Source organism: Ambystoma mexicanum, chromosome 2p (assembly GCF_040938575.1).
Source record: "Ambystoma mexicanum isolate Mex_15411 chromosome 2p, UKY_AmexF1_1, whole genome shotgun sequence".
Taxonomy (NCBI): Eukaryota; Metazoa; Chordata; class Amphibia; order Caudata; family Ambystomatidae; genus Ambystoma; species Ambystoma mexicanum.
The window spans coordinates 1,134,110,538-1,134,133,449 of record NC_090923.1 but is presented as its reverse complement, the minus strand read 5'-3'; the positions used below and the strand labels follow the sequence as shown (position 1 = coordinate 1,134,133,449).

Below are 22,912 nucleotides of genomic sequence, written 5' to 3'. Positions count from 1 at the left end.
CAAGAGGGGCGTGGGAAGGAGTGTCCCCGAAAGGAGCAGCAAGAGCTACGCCCTCGCTGCTGGTAGGGTCTTTGAGTAATTTGGTTGAGAGAGGTTTTGTGTTCCTTTTTAGCTGTTTCCAAGGCCTCATCCACTGCCTTCCCAAACAGGTTAGTCTCTTCAACTGGCTTGTTAAATAGGGATGCCTGGGTCTCAGGTTTAAATCCCGAATTTCTTAGCCATGTATTCCTTTTAAGCAGGGTGCCTAGGGCCAGTGTTCGTCCCGCTGTTTCTGCAGCGTCCAGGGTGTTTTTGAGGATGTTCTGATTGACCCGCCGCCCTTCCGACACAACTGCCAGAAGGCGCGATCGTGTTAGCTCCGGGACTTCTTGCAGGCCCTCCTGCAGTAAATTCCAATGGACATCGCTATAACTAGCCAGCAATGTGGTGTTGTTAGCTATCCTAGTGGAGTAAGCGGCTGATGTTCTTATGCACTTTCCAGGGGCATACAACTTCTTGCAATCCTTGTCTGGAGGTGCCTCAGTCATAGACAAGGGTACTCTGGCTCCCTTTGTTGTAGTTGTGACTACTATGGAGTCGGGAGTGCCATGTCCCCGGATATATAGCTGGTCTGTTGGAGAGGGGTGAAAGGTTGACTCGTGGATTTACAGCTCTTGTTAAGATGGAGTTAACAAAGAGGGAGCGATGCACCTCTTGAAAGAATTCAATAGAGGCATCATTTGACTTGTGGGTGCTTTTTGTTTTAAAATGTCCTCACAAAGTCGGTGTCTTGTACCGCCTCCTGAGTGGCAATCTGAAAGTGTTCAGCCGCTTTTTTAAGAATTGCATTGAATGCCATCTGTCCATCAATAGGAGAGGTCTGTCTGAGGTGGTGAGGCAGGAGGATCTATACACAGAGGGTCTGGATCTCGTTGTTAGTCACCCCAGCCTGGACCCTGGTCTGTTATCTCGTCAAAAAGATTCTCCCTGATCAGAGGCGTCCTGATGGATCTCCTCAGGTTCTGACAGGTCAAATACCTCATGAGGGAACTGACAAATTCCTTTGAACCTTGGACAATGAAGGGTAGGAGTCTTCCTCCGATGGTCCTTTTGGGGTGAGCAACCTTTCTGAAAAATCTACAAACTTCGAAAGCTTGTTCTTGAGAACCTGTGCCTCTAGGCGGTCGAGATTTGTCTGCCAGTGTCTTAAATAGGGGATGGGACCCATCCGAATATTCGTCTTCACTTGTCTTTTGACGTGTCCTTAGGCCTAGTTGCCGCCAAGATGTTTGCGAGACTCTCACGGATCTCTGGCGTTTATGGGAGTGATGGCAACGGAGCGAACTGCTTTGTCGTGGTTTTTGGCGCTGCTGAAACCTTTGGCACCGACGCGCTCTTATGAGGCGTCTCGGTACTCTGTTTGGTGCCGACACGCTTTTGACTTGTATGTCCGGACGCATGCCGTGTGGACGGTTGCGGGCAGGGTCGCCGATCATCGGGTTCGGCGGGATCTGTTGAATGTTTTGGTGTTCCAGTTGGAGTCTGTGGCCTTCCCCACGAGTCTGTTGAGGAGGCTCAGATGTGTGTTTATCTTTATGTGATGTGTCTCCTTGTCGCAGGGGTGTTGTCTTCCCATAGCAGAACCGTTGGCCTGCCTGCTGGGGACGGACATCTCGGAACCTGCCTGTTACGCAGAGAAGTCCATGGCCTCTGCATCCGAGCCATGGCTGTCGCTTATATCCTCGTCACTCGAGGCGCCTGCACCGATGGGGGAGCTACGCTCTGCCTGCTGCATGGCATAGGGCGCCCACCGGTTCATCCTCCGTTCTTTTATCGTCTTCAGACGTAAAAGTTGGCAGGACTTGCAGGACTGCTCGTTGTGATCTCGAGGTAGACACTTATTACACCCCTGGTGTGTGTCTTTCCATGGATATTTGCTGTTGCAAGAAGGGCAAAATTTAAAAGGAGCGCTGCCCATTACTCAGGTTAGAAGCAACAGCGAAACAAGAAGAGAAAAGAGGGGAGAAGGAAATGCACTCTACAAAAGAAACAGAACCCCATACCCCACTCTCCCTACTGTGTAAGCCGGTCAAGTGGCACAGCGAGTAGAGCACTCGCTTTGACATCGGTGCAGAATCTGCTAACGCGGGTTCGAATCCCGGCGGGGCCAAACTCAGCCTTTCATCCTTCCGAGGTCGATAAATGAGCACCACACACCGTGGGTAATAATAAGCAGCGCTCAGATACCTAAGGGTTCGTAGCGCTATATAAGTGCCAAATTATTATTATTATTATTATGGGCCGAGGCCTCACAGTCGACCGCTGCGACTGAAGCACCAGCCGCCGAAATCTGCAGTCTTCGGCATTGGTTCAGGAGTAGTCGTCTATGACGAAGTGATGAATAAATGACCAACGGTCGTGGACAACTGAAATAGAAATATATCAATTTACGAGTTCTGCATAAGGTGACCAGCAAGCTGGGTGGAAAAAAAACAATCTGTGGGATGCAGGAGGGATTTTGGGATCACTACACGTCACGCTAGGGATAGTATTACAAGCACGCCGATGTCGACGTCCCCTTCCGATCCTCGAAAGACAAGATGCAATACTCCACGATTACCACTAGATGTCGGACTATATGCACAGCATGTGAATCCAAGTAGATTCACAAGCATCAGAAATATACATTATCTAATAGTCCTCCTTAGTTGTGATTGTCATTGATCAGAGTGTTTTCAGGCCAAATAAACAGTTATTTTTATACTTACTATTTAATTTGATTTGAGTGCTCTCAGTCTCATACCACTATAGCACGCACACAACACTACATTGAGTGTGGCTAGATCCAAGTGTCTTGTTCACTAAAATAGGGTGGCCTCTCAGAACCCTCCCTCAGGACTGGTTCTGAAAATCCATCTGAACAGAAGGTGAAAAGGATAAAGGTGCAAGACAGGAAAGTGGGATGAAAGAAGAATAAGTTAGGAGTGATGAAGAGGGGAGATGGATACAGGGTAGGATGTGGAAGCAAACAGAGGTAAGAGGAAGAATCTAGTGAACAGATGGGAAGAAGAGTGCAGCAGAGATGGAGCAATTGAAGAATGGGCAAGTGAAAAGAGATGGAGGGCTGCAGGTGCAGAAGGTGGTGGGCAGCAATAAAGCACACATGCAGAAAAATGGGTCTTTATTTTATCCAGTACTAGATAAACTGTTAACAGTATACAATGTTTAAAAAAACTTGCACCAGGTATTTTTTCCGGTCTCCATCGTACAAAAATGTCTTTTCTTTCAACCTGCGCTATCCTCTGTATGCTGCTCTGGGAGAATGGGGGTTAGACTGTCTGGCCATAGGAAACAGAATCCAACACCATTGCAGAGCGAAATTTTAAAAGGAAAAATGCCAAAACAACTTAAAAATAAAAATAATGACTAGCTGACTGGAAAGACATTGTATGAACTTGAGGAGCATCCTGGGCAAGCAACTCACGCAGCTCCTTCTCAAGGAAGATGCAGGAGGACACTGCAGCCCTTCCAAGTTTTGCCAATTTCCAGGACCGCTCTTTTCAGCTGTGCTGGGTGTCATGTTTCTGTGTATAAATCTTTGCTGCCGCCACCTCCACATTCCATAACGAAGAGAGCATCTTCACCCATGCAGGTTGATTAGGGTAGGACATTAGAAACAGAGCAATGAGTGCATAAAACTGAAGGGGAGAGTTTTAGAGAATTCCTGCTGTTTGTTCCAAATAGTACGTGTAGCAACAATAAGTCCCTTGGGGTCCAGTGAGGGAAGTCACAGGGGCCAGGAGAGGCAAGCCTGCGAACTGCACGCAAGGTCTGGTAATCAGATCATTTTGTCCTCCCAAAGTTAAATATTAAAAACGTCTGCCTTTGATTAGTCCTCCAGCACGATGGGCTCGCTACTGCTGGCCAGGTGTGCGAGGGGCAGGAGGGGAAGTGGAGGCGTAGGTCTCAAGGGGAGGGTTGATTTCACTTTCAGTGCCAGGTTAGGTCTCCGTGCTGCTCGACGCATCTCTATATGGGTAAGAGCCTTTCGAAGAGCCCTAAGGAAGAGAGAAACACACGTGAGTAACCATCGAAAATATGAAACTACTAGGAATATATAACACAAGCAACAGCAAGCCTTTGAGTGGAAAGCTCTCTAAATGGAGAATGCAAAATTGAGATTTTATCTAAGGAGACCATGGGACATTTCCAAGGAATGAACAGGGCAGCCAGCCTTTAAAGGAGAGAAAACAGGAGATGGTATTCGGGGAAGGAAAACCTAATGCAAACGTTATTTTAATTAATGAATACAATTGTAGAGGTTTGTTCCAAAAATTTTTCTCTGATAATCGGATGTCCAGAACCTTCAAACCTTTAAACACATTTTTGAATCCATGCAATTCAGAGTCAAACTATTTTGATCCTTAATGCTCGATGACCTCAGACATTCCAAACGAACCAACAGCTTTTTTCAGGTAATTAACACTTGTGGCTAGGGGGGAATCCCCCAGACTTTAGGTTAGGAGTTGGCATTACCTTCCCAAACCTCGGTAAACAGGCTATCACCTATCATCGCTAGTGGTAGTTTCCAGTCGAGTGATCAAGGCCAGCTCTCAGGAGGGGACTGGGAAAGACCAGAATACAGGATATCAGTTTCACTTTAAATAAAGGGAAGTCCATACAGAGGGATTTAAAAATATACTATACTTTATATACTTAACAACGTAAATAACAGTATGTTACAGGTAAGTAAAGGGCACTGTTAGGACAATTTCATTTTGGGGTTTCTCTAGGTCCATTTTAGGGTCCCCCTTAACTTTTTGCTTTCTTCCCATCTCTTTTTTTGGGTATCGCTGACCTATTTCTGGGGGTCAGAGGGAGTGCTACTGAAGTTGCTCTGTCACTACAACCCTTAGAATCCTTAAGAGTATATGGTCCCGGGGTAGCCATAAGGAGCTCAGGCCCAGGGCTGCTGCTTAAACACTGCATTACTACTATAGGGTGATTGTATCACCCTACATTAGGTTTAAGGGGTAGAACTGGCAGCAGAGGTAAGGTAATGTACCTTTTTGGTAGTCATACGGGTACCAATTTATTTTTTTGTAGTCATTGTTAGGGAGAATTTTCATTTCCGCACTACTTCCTTTCAACCTTAGAGACCCAACTCTTTTGCTGGACTTAGGACTTTTTAATTTTACCTCTTGAGTGAGTGGGACCCTTATCTCATGCTCGCATGTTTTTTTCCCTGATTTGGATTTTATGTTTTCATTGTTTTTTGGAGTCTGACAAACGCCATAGGCATCTGCTTTTTGTATGGTGACTTAAGCAAGGCTTGATGTAACCCTGTGGGAGACTACACCACCCATGTCCTCTTGGTATTAGGTAACCCACCGATTGATATAGGTCTGTACTACACAAGTTGGTAGTGTGACTGAGCAGCCAGACTTCTCAAGAGGGGTAAATGTGAGCTGTAGCAATGAAATCCAACAATACAAGTAGCCAAGAAACACTCAAGGTTTCAAGTTAAAATAATTATTTAACAGTCATTTTAAAATAAGCATTATTTAAAAAGGGAAATATATGTAGCAATCAAATACACTTTAAAATACTTGTTCAGAATCAATACAAAGTTAGTAGATACTCTTTAGAGATGCTTCTTACACACTGAGGTGACTTCACTAACTAAGCCAGTAATTTCATTCATATATCACTAGTACACTCTGAGTTTGCAGAAAGAAAAGGTTAAAGGAACGAAAAAGGTTAAAAAGGTTCTCAGAGCATGTGAGCACTTTAAAACCTGCCAATGAAGTCTAGATAAAAACCTTTCCCAGCAATATTAGTTAAAACCAATGTATCACCTCTGAGGGACAGTAAGAATCAAAGTCAAATGTAACTGAAGAGTCTCCAGAGAGCCATGCCAGCTAAAGTCAATTGGAGCAAAGTCTATAGAGTTGAGGCACTTCTTAGATAGTAAAAGCCTTGCATAATGTTAGAGTTTGTTGAAGAAAAATCACTGTAGGGTCACAAGCTGCAACACTTGTGAAAGTTGTTTAGAGATCAACTCTAGAAACGCAGTTACTGCAAGTCTCAACTGAGAAGAGCAAGCTACAGACAATGAGGTAAGTACCCCAAGTCAGACAGAACCTTTGGTTAGAAGAAGAGGGTCCAGCTGGCTTCTGTCTGGTTGCAGCGATGCAGATCCTTTGTTCCTGGGCCTCAGTCATGGGGACAAGAGGGAGGATGTCTGGTACTCCTGCAGCATCAATTCGAGGCAGCTATGATCAATTCGAGGCAGCTACGGGCTCCATACAGATCAGCGGCACATCGTGGTTTCAGCGCTCAGTAAACAGCACCACCGCGGATCTTCGACACCGGTTGGGCTTCCTTCACTCCTCGATTCCTCCTGCACTCTGGTGAGGGGACTCTAGCTCTGGTCATCCTGATTCTGGAGGGTGCTGGGGAGATTCCTGGAGTTTATGGTCGGTTTAAGAACGATGCACTCAACTACAGATTTCTTAACCCATGGCACTCGGTTCCTGCAGCAGCAAAGAAGTACAGCTAGTTGGGGAAGGTCTTCCGGTGGAGTTTGTCTCGACATTAGTCAGTCCCACTAACCCAATGGAAGAAGTTGTTGCTTCCGGAGCTTCTCTTTCCGATCATAAAAATAGTTTCAGCAGGGCTCCACCGGGCAGTTCAACGATCCAGGAGGATGTAGCAAGCTTCGTTCACGGTTTCTTCGTCGGGTAGTTCTTCCCAGTGGTCGACTCTTTAGTCCCAAAACCCTTACCTTTTAAGCAGGTTTCTCCCATTCATGCACAGCCTAGCTGTCATTCAAAAAGCAGGGTGGCAGTCCTGCAAGGACCGCCAGCCAGCCAATCAGGACTGGGTGCATTCAGGCATTCCTAAAGACAAGGATAGGGGAGTTTTGGGAACCTCCCTCACATCTGCTTAAAAAGGTGTTTTGGGACTAGAGACTCGACCACTGGGAAGAACAACCTGATGAAGAAACCGTGAACGAAGCTTGCTGCATTTTCCTGGACCTTTAAATTGCCTGGTAAAGCCCTGCTACTGTGCTGAAACTCCTTTTTCCGATTGACAAGAGAAGCTCCGGAAGGGACGTCTTCTTCCCTTGGGTTGGTGGGACCAACTAACCCACAGACAAACTCCACTGGACCATCTTCCCAGACTGGCAGTACTTCTTTGCTGCTGCAGGAACAGAGTGCCACGGGTCGAGAAATCTGTAGTCGAGTGCAACGTCTGATCAAAGCAGAAGCTCCAGGAGTCTCCCCAGGACCCTCCAGAAGCAGGACGACCAGAGCTCGAGTCCCCTCACCAGAGTACAGAACTCAAGGAGTGAAGGAAGCCCAAGCGGTGTCCAAGATCTGCGGTGGTGCGGTTTACCCAGCTCTGAAACTGCGAAGTGCCGCTGATCCGAAAAGTGCCAGTAGCTGCCACCGACCTCCGAATTGCTGCTGCAGGAGTCCTCCAGAGGTCCTCCCTCTTGTCCCCACGACTGAGGCCCAGGAACCCAGGATCTGATTCACTGCAACCAGACAGAAGCCAGCTGGACCACTTCTAACCAAATGTACTGTTCTGACTTGGGGTACTTACCTCTGTGTCTTTAGCTTTGCTCTTCTCAGTTGAGACTTGCAGAAGCTACTTTGCTAGTGCTGATTTCAGCTCTACCTTTCACAAGTGTAACGGCGTGTGACCCTACAGTGATTTTTCTTCAACCAACTAACTTTGTGCAAGACTTTGCTATCTAAGAAGTGCTTGAGCTCCCTAGACTGTGCTCCAATTGACTTTGGCCTGCCTGTCTCCCTGCAGACTCTTCCAGTCCATTTGACTGATATTTTCTGTCCCTCAGAGGTGATAACTTGGTTTTTAACTATTATTGCTGGGAAAGTTTTTTGTCTAGACTTCACTGGAAGATTTAAGTGCTCACATGCTCACCTGTTTAACCTTTTTCCTTCCCTTAACCTTTCCTTTCTACAAACCTCAGAATCTACAAAGTGTACTGGTGATATATAAATGCCATCAGGGTGTAGGAAGTGTTTAAAAAGCATCTCTAAAGAGTATCTAATAGCTTTGTGTTGATTCTGGAAAAGTATATTTGATCATTACACATATTGCCCTTTTTAAAAGAATGCTTATTTAAAAACTGCTGTTAAATAACTATTTTTAACTTAAACCTTGATGTAAGTGATGTTCTGAAGTCAGAAGATTTTGGAAAGTGGTAGTGTACCTCCTAGCTGAGAAAGAGGGAGTGCTTGATGTAGACTCTCTGTGGGCGGGGATGCTTGGAGGGTTCCCTAGACCACGTAACCTTAAACATGTAAGTAAGCTTAAAGACCTGGCGTATATTCCTATGAGCTGGAAAGCAAAGCAGAGACAGAGTGCGGAGGCCTGGTGGCAGGATCTCTGGAACTGGGCTAATGCTGAAACAGTTGTATGGATGGCAGGAAGCCACAAATGGAGAAGGGGAAGACTAGGCGCAAGCACTAGTATGGTGGAGACATCTAGTAGCGTCTGTTCGAAGGCAGAAGGGGAAATTCGGAGGATGGAGACACCCCACAGGATGACATTATGGAAGTGCACGTGAAGGTGGCTGAAGTAGAGGGTAGTGGTGAGAAGGCAACCGGGGGAAGTTAACATAAAATGTGACTTTGTGCATACTATGTTGTACTGGTTTGTTGTATACTGTTTGTAATGAAACCAATAAAAACACTTTTAAACACATTGATATAATTGTTACTTGGTTACTTGTATTTGTGAATTACATTGCTACAGCTCACATTTACCCCTCCTTGAGATGAGCCTGGCTGCTCAGTCACATTACCAACTTGTGTAGTACAGGTCTATACCAAAAGGTAGGTTACCTAACACCAAGAGGACAAGTGTGTGTGGTCTCCCACAGGGTTACTACATCAATTCTAGCCTAACAGATGTTTGAGGGTTTGTGCTGGAGGAAGGTTTTACCTCGACCCAACGGTGTCACGGGGGCAGTCATTCATTATGAGTTGCGACTGTCTTCCATACATTTTCACTTATATTGGAAGAACCTTTCACTGTTGTAAAACATTCTCTGTGCTTATGAGTGCTCAATTTGGTGGCTGTTAAATCAGTTGCTGCATAAGAAATCTTGGGTCGCCTTACAGAATTGGGAAATAGTTATCAAATTTGCAAGAGGTATGATATCTGGAAAGATACAGCTTGTCATAGTCCAACTGAAATGAAAAGGAGACAAAGAATGGGACTGGATTGACACAATCAGCGAAGTGAGATCATATCATCTGCACGCTGACCTGCTGGTTGACGTCAGACCAGTCGGAACCTGCCCACACTATTTGAATAGATCACCCAGTAGATCATGGCGGTCAAGGGTGATGAGGCCAAGACTGAATTGGATTCACACAAACGAAATTCTGGGTGCCTGGAATAGAATTCCGAGAGACTTGAGAGTATGTTCTTTCTGCTCTATGCCAGAAGAGGTAGAGACGCAACGCCACATATTGCTGCATTGCAGATCATTAGAGGATAGTCGAATGTCATATTTTGGACATCTCAACCAACCTTATGCCCAGGCTCACACAGGAAGAGTATGGCAGCTTATCGTGAACTCTTGTGGTCATAATAAATGGATGGATGCTACAATACATTTTCTAAAAGAAATTTTAGACATAGGTGAAAGTAATATGATTAATGTGATATGCATTTTAACTTTTTTTTTCCTTCATGGTTTGGTATTTATATACCTTTTCTTTCTCTTTCCCTTGTTTTATGAACTTTTAAATGAATGATTACCTTGTAATGTGTATTACAAATTAAATGTGTATGCTCTCTTTCTCATGTTTGTTAAAGGTTACTTGTTAACCAAAAAATAAAAAACGTTTACATTTTTTACAGCAAGGGACGTTTGGGCTGTCCATGCAGGACAACCAGACCCCCTGTGGGAGTGGGACCTATTCAAGCACTCTGGCAGACAAGGGGTAGAGGGGTGGATAACTCCTCCCCACTTCCTGCCTGCCTAGACACTCTGGAGCCTATGCAGGGATAACCAAGTGTTCCTGTCAAAGGCAAAACACACACACTGACCTCCCCTCCCAAGAACAACCACGCTAGTAATGGCACAAAAAGAAGGGAGGCCCCTCCCAAGTTGGTACTTGGGTGCCTGTTAGGAAGAATTCTCATACATGTGTTAATTCCCTTTACGTTAGAGACCCTCAGTAACTTTGCTGGATTTTGAGGACTTGATTTTTTTTTACCTGGAGAGTGTGAGAGCCTTTCCCCCCCACTCTCTCATGTATTTTGCATATGTTTTACTCTTGTGTTCTTTGGTTATGAAGTTTTAGACAACTCCATAGGCATCATCCTTTCATATGTGTCACACATCACCCTCAGTGCAGTGGCACAAGGAAGCCTTTGAGGCTGTCCCAAGGTTTAAATACCTTCTCTGGGATGAACTACTGTTTCCCAGAAAAAGTAAAGTTAAATTGACTTTACTCTTTATTTATTTATTTTTTTATTCCTAGACCCAGCACACCCTATTGTATCTATTACAATAGAGTGCTGGGGAGGTTACCTAGTATCCCCTATCTCAAACTCATGTAGCAGTCCAATGCTAGCCTTTCCTCTCGAAATGGCTGGTGGCAGTGGTTTTACAACGAACTACCATGATGTTTCCTGACTGCGAACACCAGTAGCGTTAAATTGCGGAGTCATGTTTTTCAAGATGACGTCTGAGCCTCCTTTGTTTGAACGGGTCCCGGTCGTCTTTTTTCACCATTTCTTTTTGGAAAGGTCATTCTAGAGTTTGTCTATGCGCACCAAACTAGGTTTGGTCCCTTTGTTCCTATGCCTTTGGCATGCTTCAGGTCTGAAGAACGCCTCTGGCGCCCGAGTGTCTGGGGTGGGCAGGAAGTGAGGGAGATGCCCGAAACCCCCTGTGCTTAGTCTCATAGGGGACCCAAATGCACTCTGGCGTGATTGGCTGGCTGACTGTCCGTCCAGCAAGGACAGTCACCCTGCTGGGTGAGTGGCAGCTAGGCTGGAATGAATGGGAGGAAACTGGATAAAAGGGGAGTCTCTTGGCTTGGAAGGCAGAGTCGACCACTGGAATGAAAGAACCGAAGAAGAGCTGGAAGAGGACGGCTGCTGCAACTCCTGGACCGTTGGTTTGCCCGGTGAAGCCCTGCTGCAGGTCCGAATCGCCAAGTTCATCTCGACAGAGAAGCCCTTCAAGGAAGACTTCTTCCTTTGAGTTGGTGGGACCAATCAACTCGTAAGCCACGTGGATACCATTCTCGGAGCTGGTTGTATTTTCCTCAGAGTGCTGCAGGAAACCGAATATCCAGGGAGGACGACACCAGTTTGTGTGCTTGACGAAAGCTACCGGAATCAGATTTGGCAGCTTTGTGACCAGTCCCTGTGCAGTGCAGAAGTCCCCCCGACGTCCTCCCTCTTGTACCCACGACTGAGGCTCAGGAACAGCGAGATCTGCAGGAACTGCCAGGAACACACGTCTTCAGCTGCATCTTTTTCTTCATTGTAAGGTACTGTAAAACAAGTCTAAGAGAACATCTCCTACTTTAGAAGTGTTTGTAACTTCCACAACTCAAGTCTAATCAGCTTGTGGCCCTACATTTCATTCTTCTTTTCGTCAAAGACCCCTAAGAACTTGTGCAAAGACTTTTCCATTTACTTACCAGAAGTGCTTCATCTTATACAAGACTTTTGCCTATTGACTTTGGCTTAGCCTATTGAATTGTAGGACTCTTCTAAGAGGATCTAAAAGTATTTGCCATGCTTAAGAATATTTGCGATCTCTTGTGTTCTAATAACCTTTGCCTTTTACCAACTTTTAAGAGTATTCTGAATGCCAACAGTAAGATATGAATGTCCCCGGCACCCTTGTTATTGAAGTCACCTGTGGGTGTATGTTGTGTCTGTTGGCGATCCCAAAAGGGTCTTTACGGATTCAGAAATCAGAGTGTACAGTAGTGAAGTGTATGGTTCCATGTGTTAATATCCCCACAAAAATATTGCGATACAAAAATATCACCATATTTTTGCGGCGATATTGAGGCATAGACCCTGCAGGGGACACCCATGCAACCGATGCATTATTTTTAAATGTGTGGGGGACACCCCCACTCCCACAAATTATCCCCCCCAAAAATATTGCCTATGGCGTTCCAGACGACCATTCATACAGGGATAATTTTGGTGGGGATAATAGTACCTGATACCAAGTGTATGACATGCATTACTTACCATAAAATAATTTCAGAGTTTGTGGGCATGGGTGCAGTCTCTCCCCCCTGTGCTGAGACAACATGTTGTAGGGCAGGGCAGCTTGATTGGTGGGGAGAGGGACATTTCCATCAGGTGCGCGAACCAAGGTTGGTGGGCCCACATGGGAGCCACCAGAATCATGGTGACTGGTTATTGGTGCATCTTGTGTACTATCTTGTTCAGAAGGGGAGTCGGGGAGAGGCGGGAGGCGACGAAGCGTAGACAAATTTCCCTGACCAAGTTATCCAGAGACCGTTCCCCTTGGATCGGTTCTGCGGGTACCTGGAGGCATAATCTTGGCATTGGGCATTCTCCTGAGTAGCGAACAGGTCGATCTCTGGAAACCCCCTTTCTGCAAAGACGTTGGATACAATGTCTTTGTGCAGACGCCATTCGTACTCTTCTGGCAGAGGAAAATTTCTGCTGAGTGCGTCTGCCAGAAGATGGAGTTCCCCTGGAACATGTTGGGATATCAGGAACATCTTGTGTTTGAGAGCCCATATCCAGATGTTCTGGGACAGCTTGGATAGCCCTGGAGAGTGAGTGCCCCCCTGTTGGTTCGGGTAATACATTGCTGTTGTGCTGTTGGTTAGGAAAGGCACAGTCTTCTCTTGCATTTGCTCCTGAAAGGCTTTCAATGCTTTGAACACTGCTGGTAGCTCCAGTAGGTTTATATGGTTGGACGCTACTTGAGGGGACCACACTCCGTGCGCTGTCTGTTGAAGCAGGTGAGCCCCCCACCCCGTGAGTGATGCGTCTGTCATGAGAGTGGCTTCCACTGCAGGGATGGTGAAGGTTTTCCCCTTCAAGAGGTTCTCCCTCGACCACCACTGCAAAGAGAACGAGGGCTGGCGAGACAACAGATCTTCCCATTGTCCGCTGGCCTGACACCACTGGCTCTTGAGCCACTCTTGCATGGGACGCATGCGCAGCCGCGCGTGTTGAATCAAGTATATGCATGACGCCATCATCCCTAGCAAACGCATAGCTTTGCGTACCGTCACCTCTCGACTGGCTACATACTGAGGAACCTGAGAGAGCATGTTCTGAACCCTCTCGCTGGAAGGGAAGACTAGACCGTCTTCCGTACGAATTACAGCCCCTACGAACTATTTTACTTGGCTGGGGACTAAGCTGGATTTCTTTTCGTTGATAGAAAATCCCAGGCTGAACAGTAGGTCTACTGTTTTTTGGGTGTTCAAAAAACAAACGTCGAACGAGTCCCCCGTGATGAGCCAGTCGTCAAGGTAAGGGTAAACTGAAAGCCTGCGCAGGTGTGCCGCTGCCACTGCCAGGACCTTGGTAAACACGCTTGGTGCCGAGGCTATGCTAAAGGGGAGTACCTTGAACTGGTAGTGTTTGTCCTGAATCACGAACCTTAGGAATTTTCTGTGCGCTGGCAGCATTGAAATATGAAAGTATGCATCTTTCATATCCAATGTTGTCATGAAGTCCCCCTGTTTTAGCAATGGGATTACCTCTTGCAGTGTTACCATGCAAAACTTCTGGGGCTTTATGAACTTGTTCGCTGGGCGCAGGTCTAGAACAGGATGCATGGTGAGATCCTTTTTGGGTACAAGGAAGTACACTGAATAGATACCCTTGTTTACCTGAAGAATCGGGACGGCTTCTATGGCGTCCTTTTCCCAGCAGCGCTTCACCTCTTGGATCAGGATCTGCAGATGTTCCGGTGAAAGGCGTCGATGTTTCGGCGGTCTGAACTGTGGAGATCGGGCGAATTCCAAGCAGTAACCGAGGTGACCGTCTTTAAGACCCACTGGTCTGAACTTATCCCCTCCCATGCCTTGAGGGAAGATGTTAATCGCCCCCCCGACCAGGGAGACATGGGAGGGGACCTGGACTTGGTCATTTCTGACCCGAAGTTGACGCTCCTCTGGAATTGGAGCCTCTGCCTCTATTCTTTCCGCGCTTCTGACCCCTCTGGGGGTAGTAAGTGGGGTTTCAGCAGGTTGACTTGAGTTGAAGTTGCCCGTGCCGAAATTGTTTTGAGCGGCGCGGGCTTGTCCCCGAAAGGACCACCGATAATTACTGCCCCTCTAAGAAGAGGGTTTTTGGGAAATTTTGGGGAAATCTCCAACTTAATAGTCTCGTGCTCCTTCTTGGCTGTCTCCAACGCATCGTCTACCGCCTTCCCGAAGAGGTTGGCCTCTTCGATGGGTTTGTTGATAATGGATGCCTGGGTCTCAGGCCTGAAGCCCGACGTGCGGAGCCACGCGGGCCCTCTTTAGGAGAGTACCCTGTGCGAGAGACCTGCCTGCTGTCTCTGCGGTGTCCAGGGTATTCTTTACAACATTCTGATTGGCAAGTTTGCCCTCCGAGACAATGGCAAGAAGCTTGGCTCTGGTTGGTTCCGGAACCTCTTGAAGGCCTTCCTGGAGTAGGTTCCATTGGGCGTCGACATAGCTTGCCAGTAACGTTGTTTTATTGGCAATCTGGACGGTATAGGCCGCCGCCGCAACCCGTTTGCCTAAGGAATACAACCTTTTGAACTACTTGTCCGGGGGTGACTCTCCCGTGGCAAGGGGAACCCCTGCTCTCTTCCGAGTGTTGGTCACCACCAGCGAGTCTGGGATTGCGTGTCCTTTGATATAAAGCGGGTCGGTGGGGGAGGGTCGGAAAAGTTTTTCGACCCCTGGGTTCACAGCCCTAGTCTGAGCGGGTGTGAGTAAGGAAGGGGCCAGCCGTCTCTTTACAGAGCTCAAGAGAGGGATAGACTGGCTTGTCGGAGGCTTTTCATTAATAATGTCCTCTGCGAAATCTTGTTCGGGCAAAGCTTCAAGCGTGGCTATTTTAAAGAATTCCGCTGTTTTTTCAACATGTTGTTGAAAGCCATTTGATCATCCACCAGGGAAGCTTGTCGAATCGGGGTGGATGGGGGAGAGTCGAGGCAAACGATATCAGAGTTTTGATCGTCCTGCTGGGTGTCCTTACAGTTGTCCGTTGCTCCTTGGTCTTCCCCATAGTTGTCCAGAAAAAGAAGAAGACTCCTCTTCTGTATAGATATCTCTATACGTGTCCCATCTGGACATCTTCTTGATAGTCAACTTGGTGTTGGACATCTTGAGTTTGAGGGTTTTTCGGCGGAGGTTGATCAGAAGCCCTGAAAAACTGCTCCAGCCGATCCATACACCCCTCGAATTACTCCGTGGTCCACTTGGATGATCCAAATGGACCTAGCAGAGTAGGAACCGTGTTCTCCGCCCTAAGGCGTTGAGAGGATCTCCTCAGGGTGCTTGAGAGGGGTACCGGTCTTTCTTCGTAAGGGTTTTCGGGATCGTCTTCCAAATCCGTGGAAAACTTTTCGGTGGATTGGCCCACAACTGTGGGTGGAACCGGTACTAGGCCCACCGCCATAGCAATCCTATTGATGCTCTTACGGATAGTCACCGAATCTTCGGGAGACGATGCCTCCGGTGAAGTGTCGGCAGTGAAAATGTCTTCCGCGGCTCCAGAAGGGCCAGTAGATGGCTTCTTGGGTAGAGGCCTACTTGTAGTTTTCGGGCCTGTACGGGCTTTGGAAACCTTGGAATCCGTCGAAGTTTCTTGTTCTGAAACTTCGGCGCGTATAGTTTGGGGAGTAGCACCCTTAGTTTGGGGAGTAGCGCCCTTGTTATATCCAGTCATGCGCTGCTGCGGATGCGGGGAAGGCTTCGGATCAGACCGATCCGTGGGCGCCGCCAAAGTTTCCGGCGGACCCGTTGGCACTTTCGCCTTCTTCAACGAAGTCGTCGAGGAGGGCGCTTGAGTTGTGTGCTTTGTGCGGTGCGATTGTACACCCCTGTCACCGGGTGTGGTCTCTGTAGCAAGACCGGAGTCGAGCCTGGAAGGGTCAGGGACAGGCGTGGCGGCCCTAGAATAGTCCGCCTCAAGGTCTATAACGTCCGTGTTGGATGTTTGGCCATCCGATGTACCCCCGTCACTTTCGGCTGGTGTCGCGGCAGGGGAGGGAGGCTCCACACGTGACATTCCGTATGCGGCCCACCGCTTCAACCGGCGCTCCTTAAGGGTTTAAGGAGTTTACACGCCGAACACTGCTTTTCGTTGTGCTCTAGGGGGAGACAAGCGTTACATGACGTATGCTCGTCTTTCCACGGATATCTGACCCTACACACAGGGCAGAATCTAAATGGAGTCCTTTCCATAGCAGAAGGGAAGAGTGACCAGACCAAAAAGGAAAGCAGTGGAGAAGAGGAAAGACATCACAGTATGGCAAACCCCGAGCCCACTCTCCCTACTGTGTAGGCCGGCCAGAAGGCCCGACCATGTGGAAGTCCGAATGCCGGATCTTAGGCGCCGGAACCCACAGCCGTAGACTATTCCCCCGTAGTCTTCGTTGAAGATGTTCTTGATGAGCGAAGTGACTTAACGGGGATTAAACCGACACTTTGGTAAGAAACAATGTCTCATGAAGAGCTCCGCTATAGGGCGACCAGTTATCTGGGAGGAAAAAAACAATCTGAGGGACCTCGGCGCGTGAGGGATTTTGGGTACTACACACGTCACGATAGGGATAGTGTTTCAGATACGCCTATGCCGACGTCCCCTTTCAGTCCCTGAAAGACAAGATGCAATACTCCGCGGCTACCACTGGATGTCAGACCATATGCACAGCATGTGATTCTAAGCAGATTAACAAGCATCAGAATTGTGTGTTACTATTATATTTCTCCCTTCTGAAGAAGGCTTTATAAATGATATATAAATTAATAATTGTTTATGCAAGGAACCTTGAGTATGAAAGTTTATTTGGATACCTGTAACTGAATCCTTGTGTAATTCCACCACAGCTCACATTTCCCCTCTTGAGATAAGCCTGGCTGCTCAACACGCTACCAAAACAGTGTAGTACAAGCTTATACCAAAGGTTGGGTTGCCTATACCTGTAGTCAGAGTTGTTTGTAGTGTTCCCAGAGGGTACTGCATACAAACTTTGCCGAACAGTTGGTGGGACCAATCGATTCCAAAGTAAGCCACCTGGACATCATCTCGAAGCTGGTTGCATTTCTACTGCAGTTGCTTATAGGAACCAAAGAGCCAGGGAGAGGAACACCAGATCGCACGCGTTGCTTTTAAGTTGGCCAAGAGCTCCAGGAAGATGGTCCGGACTCCCCGGAAGCAGGACTGACCGAGCCTGAGACACTTCAACAGAGTGCTGGACCCCAGATGCAAGGAGAGTCCCTCTCAGCAGCCAAAAGTATGCAGTGGTGCTATTTGCTGAGACGCGAGGAGCTGAAACCGCAAAGTGCCACTGAATAGAAGTTGGTCCTTTTCTGTTGCCGGCCATCCCGTTGCAGTGCAGGATTCCTCCGGACGTCCTCCCTTGTGTTTGTCTCCACGACTGAGGCCCAGGAACACAGGATCTGCAGAATTGCACAGGAACAGAAGCCAGCCAAAGCCCTTTTCTTCTAACCAAAGGTACTTTAAGGTCTAAGAGAATTTACCTCTTGTTGTGCAACCTCACTTGTTCTCAGTGGAGACTTGTCTTGGTTGCTTCTGTAGAGTTGCTAACAGCTTCTTTACCTCACAAGCCTAACCAGCTTGTGGCCCTACTTTGATTTCTTCTTATTCTACAAAGACTTCTAAAACATTTTACAAGACTTACCTACCTGCAAGAAGTGCTTCAGCTCACCTTGACTTTTGTCCAATTTACTTTGGCCTGACCTGGCTCCCTGAATAACTCTTCTTCCCTCCGACTGTGTTTAGTCCTACCTTCCAGGAAGGGGTTAACTTACTTTGCACTGGGGGTTACCAAAAGTACTTAACTGCATCAGAATATTTGTGAGCTCTCTTGTTTTATTCTAATAATCTTTTTCTTTGACATACTCTTAAGTATTGCCCTAAAGGTGATTCAGCTAGGTGTTCTATGGCAGCTGCAAAACTACTGGACCTAGCCCTTAAAAAAAGCCAATCCCGCAATGGAAAATGCAGATCCAACTTAAACTGCCACCTCGCTAATAGACCTCTACCTAACCCTCACAGTCGGCCAACACCTTGCCCGCCCCACGGTTGTCAAAGCCAGCGATCAACGCCTACTCGGTCTACTAAACAAGTGGTGACGAAAGCGGTGACCTAAGTACAAAAAAGTTACTACGACTGAAGAAGGAAAACTGAAAAAAATTGTACAAATCTTAAATGGTTAAACACAATAAAAATTGCCCTAAATGCAACTGTGATATATTAATGTCCACAGTGTCCTAACTATTGAAGTCACCTGAGGGTGTAGGAAGTGTCTGTGTGCCATCCCAAATGGGTATTTGCCGAGTTAGGGAAACGCAGTGTGCGCATTTTGGAGTGTATTTGTGGACGACTATTCTACTGCCCCTTCTGAAGAAGGCTTACTCAACTGACTTAAATTAATAATTGTTTCTGCAAGAAACCTTGTGTGTAAGCGTTTGAATACTGTGAATCTGTGCAACTCCCCTACAGCTCACATAGGCCCCTCCTGAGATTAGCCTGGCTGCTCTTTGGAACCAGCTGATGCTGGTCTGTGATTAATCCTGTCAAATGTATACCTACTACGATTAGGTGCGCACCACTTATCCCATGTTTTGCTCAACACGCTACCAACCTGTGTAGTACAGACTTATACCAAAGGTTGGGTTCCTATTGCCAGGAGGTCAGGGCTGTTGTAGTGCACCGAAAGGGTACGGCATACAATCTTGCTTAACAAACACTCTACCCTTAAGAACTGTAGTTACTTGAGACTATAGAAAGAATCTCAAAGGAGGGACCCCAAGGGTCCCCAGCAACACTGCCCATAAAGAGCTGTGTGTTGCGGTAGTAAAAACACAGATACCTGCAAGAGCTATGGAGCAGACAGACTCCATAGTACAGGTAGGGCACAAAGAATAGAGTTCCAAAAGGCACAGCCCACAAGAATGAATAAGTGGAAAAAGGCTCCACACATTCAGGATTGAAAGAAAAAGGTCCAGAAATCCAGCAAATAGTGCTGGGAGTCTCACTAGGAGAGGAGATGGGTATGAAGCATAAAAATGATAAATCTCCCTAACGGCCCACCCGGTCAAGTCTGGTCTTCCCTCAGTATGACTAAGATTTCTGGGGTGTCCATTCCATTAGATTTCTTTCCCTAGTGTCAGGATACCACCAGAGTGGTCTAACACACATTCTTACTGGCCCATTGTTAGGCCAATGACTTGACAGTCATTCTATGTGGTGTGGCACAAGGATATATGGGATTGTGATCAGCAATCGCCAATTGTAACCTATTGCCTGAGGTCTCCAGAGATAAAGGGCTAACCGAATTAGGCATAGTCTCTAGTGCAACCGAGTTTGCTCCTAAAAGTGAATTCTGGAGTAACAGAACACCCGTCTCACACGGGTCAACCTGGTGACAGATAGTGAGAGTCGTACATTGGGTTTCTTTTGGCACCCCCATCATAGGTGTTAAGGGAATCTTCCTAAAGTCCACTTGAGTTAAGACTTTATAAAACGATCCCAATGGTATAGAGGTCCCCAACTCTTGTAGGTAAGTATACTGAACCCAGTTAGTAAAGCAGATCAAAGAAACACTTCCATTTATAAATGTATATTCAAATATGACATACTTTACTCACTATAATCGTATTTCTGATGATTGCATCTGCTTAGATTCACATGCTGTGCATATAGTCCGAACTAGTGGTAATCATGGAGTAGTGCATCTTTTTTCCAAGATCGAAAGGGACGTTGACATGGTCGTGAGTAACACTATCCGTGACGTGTGGTGTAACCAAAATCCCTCATGCGCCCAGGCCCCACCGGTTGTTTTTCTTCTGCCATGAGGAAGCCTTGCAGAATGCGCGAGTTACAGAAGAGAGGTGTAAGATGTCTATGTTCCTTCTACTCCAAGAGGGGAGAAAGGGTGGGAGCATGTGAATTGATACCCTCTTTCGATCTTCGAAAGAAAGATGCAATAGACTGCGATTACCACTAGATGTCGGACTATATGCACAGCATGTGATTCTAAGCAGATTCACAAGCATCAGAAAATATGATTACAGTGAGTAATGTAGCTCTTCTGATGCTTGTGAATCTGCTTTGAATCACATGCTATGCATTGACTAGCAAGCAGTACCCGGAGATGGTGGTGTGATGTGTGAAGGATCAGTAGCAAAGCAATATCTTAGCACCGCTTGTCCCACCTGAGAATCAGACTGGAGTGTGTGTCTAAGCAGTAGTGTTGGGTGAAAGTGTGAACGGAACTCCAGGTTGCTGCATTGCAAATGGAATCTGATTGATTATTTGTATAGCGTCTTTACACACGTGTTTCAAAGCGCTTCAAGGCAGGGGAGGGAGCAAGGGAAAATACGACGACATTCTTACAAGGCCATGCGACATTAAGAACATGAAAATAACTATCGTACTAGGCCAGACGACATTTTAGATAGTGCAAGTGCTGTAACAAAGATGAGGAGGGGAGGGAGGGAGGGTAAGAGATTAGAACAGACAAGCGTCTATCGTTCTAGGCCTGATGACATTTCTGGTAGAGCCGGAGACTGACAATAGGTGCGAGGGGTTGGGGGAGGAGGAGAGGCACAAAACAAGCGACTTACTAGGCCTTATGACATTTCAGGAAGTGCTGGAGGGAGAGGAAAAACAAGCTATCGAACTAGGTCGGACGACATTTCTGACAAAGTGCAAAGAATATAGTAAGGGGAGGGGGGAGAAGGGAGAGGGAAAAAGTGTGCTGTAAGAGAAGAGGAAAGCCGGCAAAATACAGTGTTATAGGACAGAAAAGAAAGTGGGGAGCACATCAAGTCGAAGAGGCATCACAAGCATAGAGAAGGCGGGGGGGCAGACAAATGGCACAGCAAGTTTGCATCACACAGCAAGATTTGAAAATGAGCTAAATGCATAAAACCCAGACAGATTTGAAATAGCAACCAGAAGCAGTGGGTGCAAAAATGCAACGAAAACAGGAGTGCAGACATGGGAGACAAACAGGGAAGGAAACAAAGTCAAAAGAGGGTAGAGGCGCATCCAGAAGAAGGGAACTAACCCATCGTTATGGGGGGGGGGGGGGGTGAATGTCATGGAAGTCCAGATTTCTTATTAAAGTGTGTTGCAGCATCATGGAAGTTCAAATGCAGGCGTAACAAGAAAATATCTTAAGCAGCGTTCTGGTTGCGGACAGGGAGCAGACAGGAGCCTTCGCTGTGGGCATTAGTCATCCCAAGTCAGGCCAGACAAGGCTGGAAGCAAAATCCAGTTTTTTCGGGACCGGCCATCTTGGAAAGGCCAAACTGGATGGGTTAAACAATGGGCAGTTGTCGAATGAGGACAAAAACCCAAGGAAATGAGTTTAATCCGGCAAAGTGATTGATCTTCGTGCAATCGTCAGTCGACCCGCAGGATAATACAATTTTCTTTATAAAAGTTGCCGAAATGTGCTCAACAGGCGCAGTGAGCATCATAACTGCAAGGATTACCCTAGCAACTGCAATGGCATCAGAAGTAGCTTGCAGGAAGGTCGAGGGATGCAGGAGCAGGAAAGCAGAGCTCTGTGGCTTCAGATGAGAGGAACATTTACAATGAATTCTATGGTAGCCACTGTACCCAAGGTAGAGTGAGCTCTAGGCGTAAAGTGTAGATCTCTAGTCGCAAGAGTGTAGCACAGTGTTGATGAAATGTACAATCCCTTTGGAAATAGCCGATTTAGAGACAGGGTGACCTTTTCTACCAACTTCCACAGATACAAAGAATTGGTTTGTCTTTCTCAGGTGCTTTGTTTTTTTCAAGGTAGTAAACTACTGCCCTCCTCACATCTAGCATGTGGAGGCTTCTTTCGGCCACGTTAGTCGGGTTTTGGAATAAAGTGGGAAGTTCGAATGACTGATTCACATGGAACTTCGAGATATATTTAGGCACAAATCAGGAGTGCGGGGGTGGGGGGGCAATTTGGTGTGTGCAAAACTACCTTGTCTTTGTGAATAATATTCACAAAGAGTTCCTGAACTTAAAGGGCCTGCAGTCCACTAACCCTCATAATCGAGGTAACGGCCACGAGGAAGGCAGTCTTACAGGTGAGGGCCTTAAGGCTAGCATTGTGCATGGGCTCAAAAGGAGGGCCCATTAATCTGATAAAAGTTAAGTTCCTGAACTTAAAGGGCCTGCAGTCCACTAACCCTCATAATCGAGGTAACGGCCACGAGGAAGGCAGTCTTACAGGTGAGGGCCTTAAGGCTAGCATTGTGCATGGGCTCAAAAGGAGGGCCCATTAATCTGATAAAAGACAACATTCAAGTGCCATTGGGGAGTTGGGTTGGAAATAGGCGGATTAAGTCTATTCACCCCTTCCATGAAGGCCTTAATGGCAGGAATTTTCCACCATGAATCCTTGCTCTGGGATGTGGTATACGCAGAGAGCGGACAGGTGGACCTTTTGGGAATTGAAAACAAGTTCTGAGTCTAATAGGTGTGTTAAAGGACAATATCTTTAGGGGAGCAGTGAATAGGATTGACGTTCTTAGTATTGCACCAGATAAAGCGCTTCCACTTGTTGGACGTCGAGGGAGTTGAAAGTGTCCAAACTCTATGACAGGAGCCAAGTTGCTAAGTTCAGTGGTTGGGGGCACGGATGCAGTGTCTCTCTCTTGTCTTGAGACAGCATGTTGGATGG

The 22,912-nt window shown here is 46.8% G+C and overlaps 1 protein-coding gene across 2 annotated transcripts in view; it reads right to left on the bottom strand.

The window, feature by feature from the left end:
• Positions 1-3,143: 3,143 nt before the first annotated feature.
• MTA2 (metastasis associated 1 family member 2) overlaps positions 3,144-22,912 on the bottom strand; it is a 612,090-nt gene continuing 592,321 nt past the window's right edge. For both annotated transcript variants that reach the window (XM_069645193.1, XM_069645194.1), the window contains one exon: positions 3,144-4,037. In XM_069645193.1, the coding sequence (XP_069501294.1) occupies positions 3,869-4,037 (169 nt within the window). In that variant the 3' untranslated portion in view covers positions 3,144-3,868. The remainder of the gene's footprint in view (positions 4,038-22,912) is intronic.